Source organism: Chelonia mydas, chromosome 4, assembly GCF_015237465.2.
Source record: "Chelonia mydas isolate rCheMyd1 chromosome 4, rCheMyd1.pri.v2, whole genome shotgun sequence".
Taxonomy (NCBI): domain Eukaryota; kingdom Metazoa; phylum Chordata; order Testudines; family Cheloniidae; genus Chelonia; species Chelonia mydas.
This window is the reverse complement of record NC_057852.1, coordinates 92841946-92861640: the sequence shown is the minus strand read 5'-3', so window position 1 is coordinate 92861640 and position 19695 is coordinate 92841946. Positions and strand designations below refer to the sequence as shown.

General features: G+C 41.0%; 1 protein-coding gene across 2 annotated transcripts in view; it reads left to right on the top strand.

The window, feature by feature from the left end:
• Positions 1-19695, top strand: part of GABRB1 (gamma-aminobutyric acid type A receptor subunit beta1) — a 274858-nt gene that overhangs the window by 216270 nt on the left and 38893 nt on the right. For both annotated transcript variants that reach the window (XR_006290112.1, XM_037897844.2), the window contains exon 5: positions 5247-5329. Coding sequence is in view for 1 of the 2 variants with exons in the window: in XM_037897844.2 (XP_037753772.1) it covers positions 5247-5329 (83 nt within the window). In the remaining variant the exon portion in view is untranslated. The remainder of the gene's footprint in view (positions 1-5246; positions 5330-19695) is intronic.

Sequence of the window (19695 nt, the reverse complement as noted above, 5' to 3'; positions counted from 1 at the left end):
GAAAAGGATACAAAAATTTCTGTATTATTGAATGCCTCAGTGTATACTGAATTAGCCATTTCCTGCCAGGGCTGGCATCACCGATGTCCCAGACCAGGAAAAACTGAAAGTCATTAACCTGAATAGCTTTCCATTCAAATGGGAGCACCTTTGAGCAATGGGACCACTGTAGCCTACAAGAAAACCAGTTCCACCCAGGTTGCCTGCCAGAGGCTGAAGCAGTGGAAAATTCCTAGCAAAAAAAAAAAACAACCCATTTTAAAAGTGCATTAAACTAAACAGGAAGAAGACCCTCTTATTCTGGAATAAAAGTATCCAACATGGAGTTAATCAGAAACAAGTCCATGTGTATACAAGCCCTCCAAACTGACACTTAACAACGCTGTCTCTGGGAGATTGAGAGAACACAAAGGGGACATCTCTCTGAGCTGGGAAACGTTTTGACTGCTGGATCCAAACAAGCTGAGGGGAGGTTGTTGCAGGAATCAGAGGGGGCTTCATGATCAGGAAGAGAAGACTGAGCCAGAGAAGTGAGATCCAGAAGAGAGGACCTGGGACCCCTGAGGGCACTGACCAAAACCCATAGAATGTTCAAGAATGGTGAGGACTCTGAGGGAGGGAATTGCATACTGGCATTTCTGATTTTTCCTAGATCAATGTATCTCCTGTGCTTTGTCTATGAGTAATGAATTATTGATTTAGAAATTCCTCTGCAAAGTGTGTGTCTTACTTCAACTGTCATGTTCCCAGAAGGGTTAAAATATAAATCAGAGTACCCATGGGGGTGGAGCTTTGGTGACGGTGTATTGGAGGGTCGCACTGGTCCTGGAGCCCATTCCTTAGAAGTGACACCAGACAAGGTCTGTGCCCAGAAAGTATGTCTGAGAGGCCAGAGGCTGGAGCCTATCAGAACCAGAGGAGTGTAGAAACACATAGATCCAGCACAAAAGTCCAAACACAGCTGCTTGGTGAGCAGCCACAAGGGGGAGCTCAGCCAGGACTGACTATTTTCTTGCCATTTTTGATTTTGTTTCTTTTTCCCTCTGATTCACTAACTGTTTTTCAAATTCTTAAAGTGGTTCATGAATCATTCAGCCTCAGTAGAAATGAATAATAATGAGCCCATTTACATTGTGTTCAGTATGCAACTAATTACCTGAAAATGACTGCCTGGTATTGCATCAAGGATTGTCTCATTAGCATTCAGTGCTGCTGTTATAGCAGAAAGGAGGAAAGAAAAGAAGAGGAAAAAGGGTAGTAGAGAGCAGAAAATCATTTTTTTACTGTGCTTTGGGCTGCTCATTAACCCTTTCCCACAAATACACCAAATGGTATGTACGATACCATGTCTTGCAGGAGGCATGATAGAGGTTGCAGAATGTGTAGAGAAAGTAAGTCCAATGCTCTATTTCCCTTCTCTCAAATTACAAGAGCAAGAGGAAATGCAATGAAAATTAAGGGCACCACATTTAAATCCTACATAAGGAGATATGGGTAAAAAAAAAAATAACTTGTGAAATTCACTGCCATAAGTTACCACTGAAGCCAAGAATTTGGTTTATGCAGCAGAGGAAACCTACCTATTAAGCAGTCTCTTGCAAGCTCCACTCAAGGTCCAAATACAGTAGTAATATAGTGTCTTACCACAAAAACTGCACAACATTGCTATTTCTTTATTTGTATTACAGTCGTGCTTAGAAGCCTCCATTAGGGATTGGGTCCCACTGTGTTAGGCACTGTACATGCATAGAATGAAAAGATGGTCCTTGCCCAAAAGAGTTAATTCTGCTTTACAGAGTACTTGTATAAAAAAGTTGCTCAGTGGAACATTTAAGGCTTATAGAATAATTGACCAACAACCATTATATCAGTTTTACAGTGGATTAGTTGCATTAACATAAAATCCTTGAAACTATGGAGTAAACTGGCATTAAAAATGTACTACTATTTATAGGATGGGATTTTCAAAAGTGCTTAAGTGACTTAGGAGCACAAGCCCCGTCGTCAGTCAATGGGACATGTGCTCCCCTTGTCACTTAAGCACTTTTGAAAATCCTACCTTATAATCATAAGAAAGCAAGTTGGCCACTATAGTGCTATGATCATTCTGCCATCCAGGAAATCTTGTATTGATGTCTATGGGTTGTGCAATCTTTCTGAATCAATCAATCTACTGCAAATGAGCTAAATTAAGGCTGATTAACTGGGAACAAAAGAAATACTGTTTGGAATCTTCATAAAAAAGCATTTAACTGGACTAACACTAATATATGCAGTTGTGTCTAGAATTAAGTAGGAAAGAATGAATACCTTTTACTGTGCATTCTCAATGAGTCCTTTGGCATAAGGTTTCTCTGCCACAAGGATGATACAAACTAGCTCCTATCTTCACTGAAGTCCTTGACCACCACAATAAACACAACCCTATTAAGAGAAGCAATTCAGTTTAATATGCAAAATCATGTGGCTCCCAAAACCAGCCTTCCAGAAAGAATGCAATTTGTTCAGAGCATATATTTGCATTGTATCTGAAACAGATAATCTGAAATATTCCAATGTATTGTGATGGTCTGACTCACATAACAATGCTATCTGCAATTAGTCCTTAAGCATAGAGTTTAAAACCATGTATATATATCATTTTTATAACTAAGAAACTTTAAACACACTGCGGCACTAAGGTATGCAGCATATTGATAATTGTAGCAGATTATTGCCCAATTCTAGACAGAACTTAAATAGTTGCTTAATTTACAGCACACCAGTAGTAAATTTCTGTATGTCTTTCTAGGTACTTCCATGGCACTTGTCACCACCGTATCTGAGTGCTTCAAAATTATTCATGAATCTTATTCTCACAATAAGCATGTTAGGTAGGGAGCTCTTATACCCATTTTACAGATGGGAACTGACCATTGAGATATTAAGGGTAAAATTTTCACAAGTACCTAAATCTCATTTTCAAAAGTGATGTAGGCATTTAAGAGCTAAAGTCTCACTGAAAGTCAATAGGACTTAGGCTACTAATTCACATGGGGTAATATTTTCAAAAACACCAACTGTCTTGCCCAAGGCCAGACAGGAAGTCTATGAGCAAGTTTAGGATTTGAACCCCAATTTCCTGGTTTAGCGCAGTGATTTATCCTGCCTCCCATTGACAATACTCCCATTGGCTTCATGTGCTGAAAATTAAATACCTGCTTAAGTTCTCTGCAGAATTGGGACCTAACCAAAGTCCAGAAAGAGAGCTGGTTCCCCTACAATCATAAAAATGATACCACCAAAGATACACTGAAAGTAAATTACTGAATCTCAACCCAAATGACAAACACTACGGACAGACAAATGATACATCAATGTTTTATTTGCTTAACGGAAATGTAGACATAGACAATCCCATCTTTTCATACTACTTGCCAGAGAGATTTGGCAACACAAAAAGGGACAACTCGAGTGCTTTCATTTCACTGCTACCTTTTGCTCTTTTCCCATTTCAATTCTGTGCCAATTTCCTGTTTGGTAGCTCTTAGAAACATCTCTCCCCAGCTTAGAGATAAGAATTCATCCTTTCTGAACTACCAAACCATAAAAGTGAAAAATGGTAAAGGCCTCCTAAATCATCCACTACACATCTCTATATGTGTAGGATTGTTCCCTCCAGTAGAATCACTACTGTTTCATCTAGTCTCATTTTCAATGCCACAATCACTTCTCTAGGACTGCTTTAATTAGTAAGAAGCAGAATCTAGCCCATATTGTGGCTATTATCACAGAGAACAGTTGTTTGGAGGAGAACATGATATCTTTATGTTATAGTACATCATCTTTTGATAGCATAACTCCATTTTGGAGAGGTCTAGTCTATTTATCACAGATAAATGATGGAGTGATTTATGAAAGTATATGCTAGTTCACCGTCTATTATTTAAAACTCTTCCTTCACTAATGTCATAAATATAAAGGGAAGGGTAACCACCTTTCTGTATACAGTGCTATAAAATCCCTCCTGCCCAGAGGCAAAACCCATCCACCTGTAAAGGGTTAAGAAGCTAAGATAACCTCGCTGGCACCTGACCCAAAATGACCAATGAGGGACAAGATACTTTCAAATCTGGATCGGGTAGGGGTGGTGAGAGAAAAGGGTTCTGTCTGTCTGTGTGATGCTGTTGCCGGGAACAGATCAGGAATGCAGCCTTACAACTCCCGTAAAGTTAGTACGTAATCTAGCTAGAAAATACGTTAGATTTTCTTTTGTTTAATGGCTGGTAAAATAAGCTGTGCTGGAGGAAATATATATTCCTGTTTTTGTGTCTTTTTGTAACTTAAGGTTTTGCCTAGAGGGATTCTCTAGGTTTTGAATCTGATTACCCTGTAAGGTTTTTACCATCTTGATTTTACAGAGTTGATTCTTTTACCTTTTCTTTAATTAAAATTCTTCTTTTAAGAACCTGATTGATTTTTCATTGTTCTTAAGATCCAAGGGTTTGGGTCTGTGTTCACCTGTACCAATTGGTGAGGATTATTATCAAGCCTTCCCCAGGAAAGGGGGTGTAGGGCTTGGGGGGATATTTTGGGGGAAGACGTCTCCAAGTGGTCTCTTTCCCTGTTCTTTGTTTAAAACGCTTGGTGGTAGCAGCATACTGTTCAAGGACAAGATAACGTTTGTACCTTGGGGAAGTTTTTAACCTAAACTGGTAAGAATAAGCTTAGGGGGTCTTTCATGCAGGTCCCCACATCTGTACCCTGGAGTTCAGAGTGCGGAAGGAACCTTGACAACTAATATTTAAAGCTTGGATGAAAATTGTTATAGAAGTGTTAAATATAAATGTACAATAACGGTAAGTAAAGATAGATCAGAAAGTTTTCATTTTAGGCGATACGCAATACATAGGTTATAAAAAAAAAACATTTATAATATAAATTTGAAGAGACCTTAACTGCCAATCTTAAAATGAGACACCCAAATAGAATTTTCACTAAAACATCAGAGCTTCTCTTATGTGTTGAGCTGCAATTTTCAGTAGGAATTTTGCTATTGTATTTTAATATTCGATAGATTCTCTTAATGGAATATATGGTTACCAGACATACAGAATAGCGAATAATATGTAACTGTAAGACACAAAGAGCCTGGTGATGTGGCTAGTGGGTGTAAAAGAAGCTGCCCATTAAAACAGTAAAATATTTGGTCACAGATACCATACCAGGGACTTTTTTCATGAACCCATCTTCTTTCCTTCTTATAGGATCACAACTACAGCTGCTTGCATGATGGATCTACGTAGATACCCTCTGGATGAACAAAACTGCACACTAGAAATTGAAAGTTGTAAGTTGTGGAAGGGAGAGGGTTGACCACACTGCATCTTTGAATTGAAAATAATTCATTGGTTAAGTAAAGTCTATAGTTGGTCTACAACAGAATTCACAGCCCTATTATATTCTTATCAGTTTGGTTTGTGTATAGAAACTATATAAATGCATAATAAAATGAATTGAGTAAGATGAGCCACATTTAATTCACATTATTTTGCTGTTCCAAGACTATCAAATTTCTGTGAAGGTCTCTTGCCTAAAGGAGGGAGTGCTGTGTAATGGTTAGATCAGAGTCCTGAGTCAGACCTTTTGCCTTCTCCATCACCTACTCACCATAGTATCTTATCTTGGGAAAGTCACCTCACCTCAATTTATTCATCTGAAAAAGTAACACTAATATTAGCATTTGCAAAGCACTTTTAGAACCTCAGATGAAAGACACTATAAAAATGAGGTCCTGGATCCTATATCATTAAAGCCAATGGGAGCTTTGCCATTGACTTCAATGAGCATAGTTTCAAGCTCTGTAAGATTAAATTCTTCTTTCTCGTATCTTAATAGTTCTCTGCAGATAGGAGACTCACAAAAACTCTATGGTGAGATTTAGTGAATGGCGCTTGTATACTCAACGTTGTTTAAGTCAATCCATTGTCTTCATAGAACACATTATCTCAACAATCTGATTAAAAACTTCCAAAGCAGAATATCTCAAATAGGACATTGCAGCAGTTTCTATGAAATAGTTCCAGTAGTCATATTATAACTTTTGTAAATTGACTATAGTAATGTGTTAATCTCTTACTGTAACTAGTATTTGTTTCTACTTTTTTGTGAAACTCCCGGTGAATGTCATAATACAGTAACTTTAACTGGAAACTTCCTTCATAACCCGCAAAGCTGCACATTATGATTGGCAGCTCTGCTACTTCAGACTTTGCAGTCCCAGCTCGCCATCTTTCTGGCACAAAACGCCATAATGACAGCTGCAGCGGCACAGGAGCGAGCAAACAGAGCTGTAAACAGGGGAGTTTGAAAGGGGAGTTTGTATTGCGGTGCTCGTTGGGGGTTTGTTTTTGCTGTGGGTGGTGGTGTTTTGGTGTGGTTTGTGTCTCCCAGATTAACAGGATTTAGGTGGGAAGGCTATGACAGATACAGAGGCAGCAGTGGGAGTGACCCATGTAGTGGAAGACACAATGAAGATGACTGGATGTGGAAGCTGCGGTATGATCCTGGAGGGGGTACCTGGAAAGATTTTCATCTGCATGAAGTGTCATCTTATAGAGATGATGGAAGAAAAGATCCGAGGATTGGAGATGCAGGTAGAAAGTCTGACTGAGTTTAGAAAGGTATTCGAGTGGATTATGGAGCAAAGACATGAGGAAGCGGAAGGGAAAAGCTCAGACTTGCAGATAGAAGCAGGACTGAAGAATTCTGAGGGGAGACTGCTGGGTGAAGAAAATGGACAGTGGAAGCATGTGACTAAGAGAACCAGGCAGAGGAAAAGACGGGCTAGTGAAGGAGAAATAGAGCTCAAGAACAGGTTTGCAGAGTTGGAAAATGAAGAAGGGGCTCAGCAGGTGGTCACTGAAGGTGGAAGGGCAAGGAAGAAGAGAAGAGCGGCTAGTCCTATAGGAAAAGGGGAAGAGTCAATTGAGACTACACCAAATATGAGCCCCAGGAGGATACAGGATGGGTTGAAGAGGATTACAATGGAGAATAGGAATGGAAAGAACCTGTAGCCAGAGGGAACAGGGGATAGACCGGAGAATTGCACCGTCACCAGGAAAAGGCAGGTCTACATGATTGGGGACTCCTTACTGAGAAGAATGGACAGGCCTGTAACCAGAGCTGATCCAGAGACTAGAAGGGTGTGCTGCTTTCCAGGTGCTAAGATACAGGATGTGGACCTGAGGTTGAAAAGAATCCTAAAGGGAGCGGGAAAGAATCCACTGATCGTCCTTCATGTGGGAACAAATGATACTGGTAGATTCTCGCTGGAACGTAACAAGGGAGACTATGCCAGGCTGGGGAAGACGCTTAAGGAAATCGAGGCTCAGGTGATCTTCAGTGGGATTCTGCCTGTTCCTAGAGAAGGGCAACAAAGGTGTGACAAGATCATGACTATCAACAGATGGCTCAGGCAGTGGTGGGCTATAAGGAGGGCTTTGGGATGTATGACCACTGGGAGGCATTCATGGACAGAGGATAGTTCTCTCGGGATGGACTTCATCTGAGTAGGGAAGGAAATAGACTTCAAGGATAGAGGCTGGCACAACTGATTAAGAGAGCTTTAAACTAGGAATCTGGGGGAGATGGTTGGGAGATGTCCAGGTAATCTCCACGCCGGATTTTAGCATTGAGAGGGAAGAAAACAAAGTAAGAAAAGATACAACCGTGGGTAGGAGAATGGACAAAAGGAGGAAGGGCAATGTGGATACCAGTGTAATAGGTCATACTGGCTGTAGAATGTCCGTGCCTAATCGGGTAAAGAATGTGAGCAAGGCCAAACAGCAAAAATTAAGATGTTTGTACACCAATGCAAGGAGCCTAGGTAACATAATGGAGGAACTAGAGCTACTGGTGCAGGAAGTGAAGCCAGATATTATAGGGATAACAGAAACATGGTGGAATAGTAGTCATGACTGGACTACAGGTATTGAAGGGTATGTGCTGTTTAGGAAAGACAGAAATAAAGGTAAAGGTGGTGGAGTAGCATTGTATATCAATGATGAGGTAGAATGTAAAGAAATAAGAAGCAATGGAATGGATAAGACAGAGTCCGTCTGGGCAAAAATCACATTGGGAAAGAAAACTACTAGAGCCTCCCCTGTGGTAGTGCTTGGGGTGTGCTATAGACCGCTGGGATCTAATTTGGATATAGATAGAGCCCTCTTTAATGTTTTTAATGAAGCAAATACGAATGGAAACTGCGTGATCATGGGAGACTTTAACTTTCCAGATATAGACTGGAGGACAAGTGCTAGTAATAGTAATAGGGCTCAGATTTTTCTAGATGCAATAGCTGATGGATTCCTTCATCAAGTGGTTTCTGAACCGACAAGAGGGGATTCCATTTTAGATTTGGTTTTGGTGAGTAGTGAGGACCTCATAGAAGAAATGGTTGTAGGGACAACCTTGATTCAAGTGATCATGAGCTAATTCAGTTCAAACTGAACGGAAGGATAAACAAACATAAATCTGCGACTAGGGTTTTCGATTTCAAAAGAGCTGACTTTCAAAAATTAAGGAAAGTAGTTAGGGAAGTGGATTGGACTGAAGAACATATGGATCTAAAGGCAGAGGAGGCCTGGGATTACTTGAAGTCAAAGCTACAGAAGCTATCAGAAGTATGCATCCCAAGAAAGGGAAAAAAATTCATAGGCAGGAGTTGTAGACCAAGCTGGATGAGCAAGCATCTCAGAGAGGTGATTAAGAAAAAAGCAGAAAGCATACAGGGAGTGGAAGATGGGAGAGATCAGCAAGGAAAGCTACCTTATTGAGGTCAGAACATGTAGGGATAAAGTGAGACAGACTAAAAGCCAAGTAGAGTTGGACCTTGCAAAAGGAATTAAAACCAACAGTAGAAGGTTCTATAGCCATATAAATAAGAAGAAAACAAAGAAAGAAGAAGTGGGACCGCTAAACACTGAGGATGGAGTGGAGGTTAAGGATAATCTAGGCATTGCCCAATATCTAAACAAATACTTTGCCTCAGTCTTTAATAAGGCAAAAGAGGATCTTAGGGATAATGGTAGCATGACAAATGGGAATGAGGATATGGAGGTAGATATTACCATATCTGAGGTAGAAGAGAAACTCGAACAGCTTAATGGGACTAAATTGGGGGGCCCAGATAATCTTCATCCAAGAATATTAAAGGAATTGGCACATGAAATTGCAAGCCCATTAGCAAGAATTTTTAATGAATCTATAAACTCAGGGGTTGTACAGTGTGATTGGAGAATTGCTAACATAGTTCATACTTTTAAGAAAGGGAAAAAAAGCGATCCGGGTAACTACAGGCCTGTTAGTTTGACATCTGTAGTATGCAAGGTCTTGGAAAAAATGTTGAAGGAGAAAGTAGATAAGGACATTGAGGTCAATGGTAAATGGAACAAAATACAACATGGTTTTACAAAAGGTAGATCGTGCCAAACCAACGTGATCTGCTTCTTTGAGAAAGTTTTTTTAGACAAAAGAAAAGCAGTGGATCTAATTTACCTCGATTTCAGTAAGGCATTTGATACTGTGCCACATGGGGAATTATTAGTTAAATTGGAAAACATGGGGATCAATATGAAAATAGAAAGGTGGATAAAGAATTGGTTAAAGGGGAGACTATAGTGGGTCGTATTGAAAGGTGACCTGTCAGGCTGGAGGGAGGTTACCAGTGGAGTTCCTCAGGGATCGGTTTTGGGACCAATCTTATTTAATCTTTTTATTACTGACCTCGGCACAAAAAGTGGGTGTGCGCTAATAAAGTTTGCGGATGATACAAAGCTGGGCGGTATTGCCAATTTAGAGAAGGACTGGGATATCACACAGGAGGATCTGTATGACCTTGTAAACTGGAGTAATAGTAATAGGATGAAATTTAATAGGAGAAGTGTAAGGTTATGTATTTAGGGATTAATAACAAGAATTTTAGTTATAAGCTGGGGACGCATCAATTAGAAGTAACAGAGGAGGAGAAGGACCTTAGAGTATTGGTTGACCACAGGATGACTATGAGCCGCTAATGTGATATGGCCATGATAAAAGCTAATGCGGTCTTGGGATGCATGAGGCGAGGTATTTCCAGTAGAGATAAGGAGGTGTTAGTACCATTATACAAGGCACTGGTGAGACCTCATCTGGAATACTGTGTGCAGTTCTGGACTCCCATGTTTAAGAAGGATGAATTCAAACTGGAACAGGTACAGAGAAGGGCTACAAGGATAATCCGAGGAATGGAAAACCTGTCTTATGAAAGGAGACTCAAGGAGCTTGGCTTGTTTAGTCTAAATAAAAGAAGGTTGAGGGGAGATATGATTGCTCTCTATAAATATATCAGAAGGATAAATACCAGAGAGGGAGAGGAATTATTTAAGATCAGTACCAATGTGGACACAAGAACAAATGGATATAAACTGGCCATCGGGAAGTTTAGACTTGAAATTAGATGAAGGTTTCTAACCATCAGAGGAGTGAAGTTCTGGAATAGCCTTCCAAGGGAAGCAGTGGGGGCAAAAGACCTATCTGGCTTCAAGATTAAACTCGATAAGTTTATGGAGGAGATGGTATGATGGGATAACATGATTTTGGCAATTAATTGATCTTTAACTATTCATGGTAAATAGGCCCAATGGCCTGTGATGGGATGTTAGATGGGGTGGGATCTGAGTTACTACAGAGAATTCTTTCCTGGGTATCTGGCCGGTGAATCTTGCCCACATGCTCAGGGTTCAGCTGATTGCCATATCTGGGATCGGGAAGGAATTTTCCTCCAGGGCAGATTGGAAGAGGTTTTTCACCTTCTTCTGTAACATGGGGCACAGGTCACTTGCTGGAGGATTCTCTGCACCTTGAAGTCTTTAAACCATGATTTGAGCACTTCAATAGCTCAGACATAGGTGAGAGGTTTTTTGCAGGAGTGGGTGGGTGAGATTCTGTCGCCTGCATTGTGCAGGAGGTCAGACTAGATGATCATAATGGTCCCTTCTGACCTTAATATCTATGAATCTATGAATCTATAATGCCATTTGCTGCTGGGCTCATCTCCTGGTTTGCGATTAAAAGGCCCTGCAGTCAGTACATTTGGAGAACAATTCCCCCCTGGACTCTCAATAAAGGGTCACCTTATCTGCAATAACTTTTCTCCACTACTAGCACTGAGAGTTAATATAAATATCTACAATACATAGTAATTAAAATTAACAGAGACATGAGCTCCCCAGTCTGCTTTGCTAGGGGAGCACTTGAATAATCAAGCCTAGTCATTAGCATTAATGACTAGAGTTGATCAACAAATATAAAAACTTCTTTGTAAACAGTCTAACGAATTAGAAACCAGTTTGTGACTTGGTCTGTTCATACTTCTTCATTATTTACTGTTTGAGAGCCTTCATACAACTGAAGCTTTGTTTGGTTTGAATGGTCATGACAGTGAACTTTAGTTATGCAGCTGAGATCTGTGTAATCAAGAAACAAAATAAATATTAGACAGAATATGGTGATAAAGATTAATTCAAATCTAATCAGGAAACATACAATACCATGTTTTGTCGGTAACTGGTTGCTTAAGTTTTAACTAGAGAATGTCAAATAATCTACTGAACACTTGCTATGGATAACTCAGAGCTTCAGCGTGTTTATAGTATTTGCTAAGCAGTTTCAAATTGACAAAATCTTTAAAAACTGATCTGTTACAGAAAAAGGGAAAAATAGATTGAATACATTATTTTTAGTCAGTAGGTAGACCAGCTCTACTAAAAATTAAGAGAGTGATTTTCAAAAGGCACTGCAAGACCTAACTCCTTCTGAAAGCCAATGTGTTCAGATACCACAGTGCTGTTTGTGCCTTCGAAAATCTCCCTCAGAAATGCCTCTCTATCATTATAATAGTTTCTCCTTGGTGTACTGTCTCAGATATACTAACCTTTTAAAATAATGGAAATAGTGTCTCTAAATAAATTATAAGAACTCAACATTATAGGCAGTGCACCTGAAAATATGGGTATATGATCTAAAAAAATAAAAATTATGCCAAAAGTTAGGCTCCATAATCCATGTTTTAATTTTGGCAATTAAATAAGTAGCCTGATTTTCAAAACTGCTGAGCACTCAATTGCTCATATTAACTTCACTGGGAACTGCTGGCCTCCCTCACTTTTCAAAATCAGGGGCTAATAATTAGTCACTTTTTAAAATCTTAGAACAAAGATTTATCATTTTCATAATCTTATTCCAGTGTTAAAAAAATCACTAAACAACAGTCCCAATGGGATTACACGGGAAGTCCGAGAAGAATTTGATTCTTGAATTTAAGGGTTGTTGGGAAATCAAACTTCAAACAGCATTAAGCAAATTGAAATAGCCTGAGTACCAATGAACTGCGGCATTCACCACCATGTAGAAATCCAGAGCTGATCCACAGCATTTTGGCACTTGAGGCGGGAAACTTAAATGACACCCCCATGCTCCCTCGCTTGGGCCAAAACTTTGAAAGGTCTCAATTCTGCCTTCTTCCTGTTCTACTCCTCTCATGGTACTGCTCTGCTACCTACCCCAATAAAGGAGAACTAACAACTGAAAATGCCTCGTTCAAAAATTTTAAGTAACACTTAACTTTCAAATGCCTGAACAGCAAATGTAACTTTTCTTGTCTGCATAGTAAACACTGGCATTTTTATCTGTTTGAATAATCAAAGTGATGCTTTCCGTGCCTTCTTGGATGCAAAGATTTGAACTGCTTCTTGCTGCAGGTCCACAGTCTGGGCCAGCTCATGCTCTATTGAGATGGCTGCAAGGCCGATGAGCCTCTCCTGTGTCATTGTGGAGCATAGATGTGTTTTTATTAACTTCAGCTTGGAGAAGCTGTGTTCTCCACTGGCAACTGTTATAGGAAGTGTTAGAAGTATGCGCAGAGCAACAAAAGCATTTGGAAAGAGGGTGGTCATCTTATTTGTGCACATATATCCAGAACAGCCTTTGGAGTTGATCCTGCTGAAATGTATCTTGAAAGGACTTTCAGTTCATCACCTAAATCACTCGCATCAATATCGCGCATGTCATCATGTGTCAACACTGTCTCTAGTGCCTTGCATTGCTGGTGTAGGTCTTCTTCAGGTATAGTGAGGAGTTTTGGAATATCATAAAACATCCCAAATATACTGCTGTGTTCCTTGAGCTGCATGAAACGTTCTTCAACAGAATGTATTGCACAATCTAGCACCTGGTTAAAGAATTCAACTTAGCATTGTTGTTTGGGGTCTCTTATGGGATTATCCTGTGCCTCGTAATCCAAATGTCTTCTTCTTTGGTGACTCTTGTATTCTTGAATGGGTGGGAAAATAGCTTCAGTGTGAAGTTCCTCTGCCAACTTCCCATGAACAGTTCCTGTCATAGCATTATCCGCCATAATGGCAACTATGGCATCATCTATCTTCCCAATTTGGTATTTGATAGGCTTTATCGCCTCCACTCGACTTTCCCATTGCGTGGCACTCAGTGGTTTCAGTGTCAGAGAGGATGCTCCCAGATGCTGCTTCAAAATTTGCCATCGATGAGTTGACGCAGAGAAAAATACAAAGATGGTTTGAATTACATTAAAAAATTCAGCAGCCTCACTAGAAGCTGATGCTGCATCACTGACCACCAAGTTCAGTGAATGAGAACTGCATGGGACAAAAATGCTTGAGGGTTTAACTCTCAGATCCATGTCTGCACTCCTCTGTTCTTTCCTCTCATGTTGGCATCATTATCGTAGCCCTGACCTCTCATGTCAGCTATCGCAATTCCCGTATCTTCCAGCTTTTTAAGAAGCACATTTGTCATACCAGCTCCTGTAGTATCACCAATGTCAGTAAATTCTAGAAAATGCTCTCTGACAGTTTCCATTGCAGGGACATTTTCACTAGGTTCTGTTGTTGTTGTTACAAAGCGCACCATTAAAGGCATTTGTTCCGTATGGCTGATGTCAGGTGTGCAATCCAGAATAACAGATTAATATCTTGCTGACTTCAGATCTGCCACAATCTTCTGTTTGACTTTTGTTGCCAGTAACTGTATGATCTCATTTTGATTGGTTTTTCCAAGTAGTGGTGTGTGTACATTTCTTGGGTGGTAACTTCTTAGATGCTCCTGGAGTACAGCATCAAACTCAGCCATCAGCTCCACAGTTTTAAGAAAGTTTCCATTGTTTGGCACATACAGCTGATCTGAAGTGCCACGCAGTGCTAGGTTTTGGGTAGCAAGCATTCTCACAATGGCAATGAGCCTTTTCAGAACATTTTGCCAGTAAAGAGACTGATGCAATCTTCTCTTGATGCTGATCATCTATGGTGGCCTTTAACCTTAGTCTCATCTCAAGCTCTTTCCACCTATGGAAATCTCTCTGGTGATTTGCTGTCATCTCATGGCATGCCAGATTTCTAGCCAGATTTTTCCAGTCCTTTGTTCCTGTAGAACCCAATGTGACTGGAACATTAGACTGGAAGAATTTGCAACAAAAACAGTATGCAGCATTCTGGGTTTTTGAGTACATAAGCCATGGCCTCTCCACTTTGTCACCATTGGGAATTTCACACCAGTAATGTGTTGGATGGAAACTTCTATTTTCATTGTTTTGGGGAAACATGAAGTTTTTCACTTGCTGTGGCCCAAGCAGTACAAGGAATTCCCTCAGGCTACTGCTCAAGTGGGTCCACAGTCCTGGATCATCTAGACTTAAGGAACTAAACTCAGCAGCAGTTGTTTCTTGTGCCTCCAACACACTCTTCTCTGATCTACACTTTTCTTCAGGAATGTGCATAGTTACGTCCTTTTGAGATGGAGATATGGATGCTGCAGTAGCTGCCAAGTCACCTGCACTCTGACTAACTGGAAGATCAGACATCTCCTCACCACTCACATCCCTCACTGGGGCCGGAAGGCTCACCGTGAACATTTGTGTCTATGTATCTCAGGAGAGCTCCTTCCCGCTTAGATAGAAAAGCTTCCTTTGCTTTCTTTCTTTTTCTGAATGCTGCCCCAGAGGGGTATTTTCTTCTTTCACTCATGACCGCTGTTCTGTGCCAGTTATAGTTGCTCTCAACATTCAGTTGAAGGGGACAAATAAGCAGGCTGGTAGCAAGGCCTGAGTGAGGGAAGATATCAACATCTTAAGGGCCTAACTGTCTCCTACTACTTCAGTTGACTGCCTGTTCTCCTCAAGTGGGTTCAGGGAAGCAGCAGGAAACAGGAAGCTCCCTGAGAAGCTGGTGTTAATTGTCCAGACTCCTGGGGGTGCTACAGAGGGTACATAAGAGGCTCCTCCTCCTCTCTCTCACTGCATCTCCTGCTGCTTTCTGTTATTCCCTCTCACCTTTTCTCCTGCCTTCCTGTTATGTCTCTTGTGCCCTCCTTCCTCCAGCACAGCAATCCACCATCTCTGTGCATCTAGAGCAGAGAGAATACATATGCACTGTTAGGGGGCTTATTCCTTCACCCACTTTACTTCCCTGGTCCTTCTCGCACGAACAGAGGGCAACAATACCCGAAGTCCAAAGGTTCAAACAATTCGATGTTTATTGGGGTGAACTTCCTGCAAGCAAGATTCCAGTTTCCTTCCTTAGTGTCCCCCTTCCCACCTCTGACACTACAGAGCCTTACACCTGTGTCCCTGTTCCCATTCCTGCCGTTAGCCAAACATGATTCCAATTTCCCCACCCCCATTCCCTGTTCCCATTTCCCCCTTTAGCAAAACATGATTCCAATTTCCCCACCCCCATTCCCTGTTCCCATTTCCCACACACACACACACACGCCCGCTTCCTGATTGACTGCAGACTATATAGTAAAACTTGAGTTCTGCTTAGCTATACCTTAACCAATCATTTTACTGAAATTTAACTAACCAATCCTAACATATTGTAACATGATTATGTAACCAATTATATCCCACCACCTTAATTAGTTTACACCCAGCAAAATTAATTATACAGCAGACAGGAACAATCACAGAACCAGACAGAGATTATACAGACAAACAATAGCAAAGTGGGAACTATAATGACAAAACAATACAGAAGTGAGGATTTCACATCCCAGCTATTGATAAGTGAGTTCTTGCCAGACAGAATGCTATCAAACTAAGTTTCCTTTTACATTTTCTAGGCATTTCCCTTTCACTGGAGGCGATAGGCATTATCAGGACAGGATTGTATTCCTAACAGCCCACTAGCACCTTCTTTCAATGTGACTAGTGTGGAATATGAGGATGTGACCGGTTGCTTCCCAGCTTATGGCTGCCTCTGTTGCTTAGCCAAAAGCCTTAGCCTAAGCACAGGGCCTCAGACTGTCACAGTAAGAGAAGGACCTTACACTGGAAGACAGTGATTTTGATTCTCTCTTTTATACCTCTATAACCAGCCAAGTGATAAGAATACACCTAAATTCTTATAGACCTTTACAGACAGGCCTGAATATCTATATCCTAACATGCACCAGCAGCAGACACAATTTTCTACACTCTGGGTTCTAGTGCCCCCCCGCCAATTTGGTGCCTGAGGCAGCCACCTCAGTTCACCCCTTGGTAAGGCCAGCCCTGTAGAAATTACACACCACATAATTTATCAAGCCACCCATTCCAGACAACTGAAAAATGTTTCTTCTCAATTTTACACCCTGTTCTACAGTTGCAAGAATTAATACTCTTGGGACTGAGTTCAGGGGCAAAATGGATCATGGAAATCCTCACTGAATAGCCATCACCACTTTGGATGACAAGCTCCCAATTGTCATTACCTTTCTTCTTTTGCTGCCAAAGCTCCCATTGACTTCAATGGGAGCAGAGTTAGTCTAATGCTGACTACTTTTGAAAATCCCTTAACTTCTTAAGTATCTCTCACCCAGCCTCACCATCCTGTGAGTTATCATCATCTCTGATACTATTGATAGATCAGTGTATCCTCCACACATGTAGGATAGACATGAAAACCAGGCAACTGAGTGAAAGAAATGCAGAGAGCAATATCCCCACTCAGCGCGAGAATGAACCACTAAGCATACAGCACTCAGTAGCATGTAATTCAAATAGACTTTAAGGGTCCAGCTCCTCAGCTGATGTAAATTGGCATGGCCCCATTTAAAATCAGAGGAGCTCACTTCATTTACACCAGCTGATAATCTGCCTTGTGTTCTTTATTCACCCATTTTATCATGCTCTCTAAGTGTTGGGCCACCAATGGGCACTAGGTCTCAAACCCCCTCACCCTGAGGCTGACCAAAACAGGAGATATAGTAAAAGTCATTTTGGAAACAGGGTGAAATATTAAGAGAAGGTTAGGACAGCCTTTGCACTGCTATTACCTGACTGAGAATCAAAATTATCCTGCAGCATCCAAAATTAAACAACAGGAAACTTGCATGACAATTAAGAATGTAAAGAACATGATGAGGGATGCAAAATAAACACGTTTAAGGTTTAAATGAGTGATATGTCTTTAGAGAACTATATTCTCAATTTAGAGGGCTTTTTTTCCCAGGAGCAACAACTACACTGATCTAAATTTACTCATAGATGAAACAAGGTGTGGGGGAGTGAACATACAAAGGAAGTTATATAAATATATAGTATGAGCTAACGATTGCAAACAAAAGCCTTAGAGACTGCTTTACTAATGGCTTGGTATCAGATCGCTATTTCAGATTGGCACTAAAAATAGCATCTGATCCTCACACATGCTATTCACAGATGTTAAATGCCAACAAAGAGAAGGAAATTTAACTCTGTGAATGATTCATGATTTTTTTTTTTACAAGCTCATCTAGTCCCATGGTCGGGGAAATTAGTGCTACTGGATAGCTCCTTAAAGAACACTGATTTTGCAGAACTCAGCTGACTGCTAAGAGAAGATGGATGTTTTAGAGTTATGTTCACAGAAGCATCTCCCACTGCATTCTGTCTCCTCCACATATTGTTAGTTTTGTCTTACACCTGGATTAATAATTTATATATTAATTGTGGGTCAGATTGTGACTGAGCGCTGCATGTGGGAGTTCACCAGCAGAGAGGATGCTGGAGCAATCCTTTCCCTCCCTTCGCTATGTGGAATATCTACAGCTACAGCCCATGGTTTCCTGAGTACAGACACTCCAAAGGGTGTCATCTCTCAGCTCACTGGCCAGCTGAACTAGCTGGGTGCAAAATGGGACAAATGCTTCACCTTCTAAGGGTCCCCTTGTACCCAGGAGTTCTGGGAGGCATTTTGCCTCCCTACAGTTCAGTGGTTTCAAGTGCATTCACTGGGGCAGTGCAGCTTTGCACCAACCCCAATGTAGACCTGTACTTTAACCCCACAATCTAGCCCTATCTAGGGAAACTGTAGATACGTGAATTACTCTCATGCCATTTCAACAGTGATCTTCCCCCCAGTTTAGAAGGCCCCATAGGAATTAGGCTGCACAACAGACAACTTATTCCTAACTATCCATAGAAGAGACAAACATATCACAGGGTGTCAATAGAAACAGGCCCAGTGAGTCATTCTGTCTCACAGAGGGGTTGGGAGAATTAGCTAATTACAATGCTCTGAAGATGTAAATTGTTATATAAAGGCTGAGAATTCACACTTTTGTTATTTAATATTTAGTAAATGCAATATGTTATGGAAAACTGTTACAACAGCCACACTGGATAGGAACAGAAGTTGACAATGGGCCTATCATCTATTCTGGTATCATGCCTCCAGCAGAGCAGAGGAAGAGAAATAGAATTAGCCAGTAGATTATTTTGGTATTTTTATAAAGCTTTTCAAAGTCAGCTTTTTAAAAATTTTCTTACTTGTGTCTGTGCAGGCCAGTATTTCCATTAGTCCATAATCTGCATAGCTACCAAACAGAGAAAAGTGCCGGTTTAGGCACAGAAAAGGTGATTAATTTATGCATGTTTCTGTATACAGAATTATATGATCTTTACTCAATTTGTTCACTAAATCCTGAGTTTTTAAAGGGAGAAAGCTGCTCTGAGATGTCACCATGCCTCCGAGAGTGACAGCCACCATCTTGGCTGACACACAAGGGATTAAATTAGGGACCTCCAGAACTAAAACCATGAGCTGCTCCAACATGAGCATCAAGTCAGTGTTCCCTACTTGGGACAGCAACAACTCATATCCTCTGTGGACTGGCAGAGAGGGCGACTTGTAACATCTACTCAGCAGTGAGTTACAAGAGCACTTAGGCAGTGCACACAGCAGCCCCAACTGCTGCAGTTCACCTTTATCATGCTGCACTGCCAACATATATGATGACCTAGCTCTGCTAGCCAGTGCATAAGGGAGGGCAGGACTAAGGCGGATATACCAGTGCCCTTCTTCTTCCACTCTCTTTGGGGTTCCTAGTGTCACTGTTATGGCAGGAGCTTAAGGGCCAAATTTCTGCCAGCCTGTGTAACCCACACACCTCCTAGGTATGGTGTTCTGAGCTGGCTGGCTGGCTGAGAAAGAGATTAATGAGTCTGCTTTACAGCCTTAGCTAAGAGCTAGTTGGCTTTTAGTTCATACAGTAGAGGCTCATGCACAAAGCTCCAGAAGTCCCAGGTTCGATCCCAGGGTCTGTCGGTGTTACGCCTGCACTCAGCAGAGTAAAGGGTTGGGAAAGGGTTCTGCTTCATTTGTATGTCCTACTCTACTGCAGCAA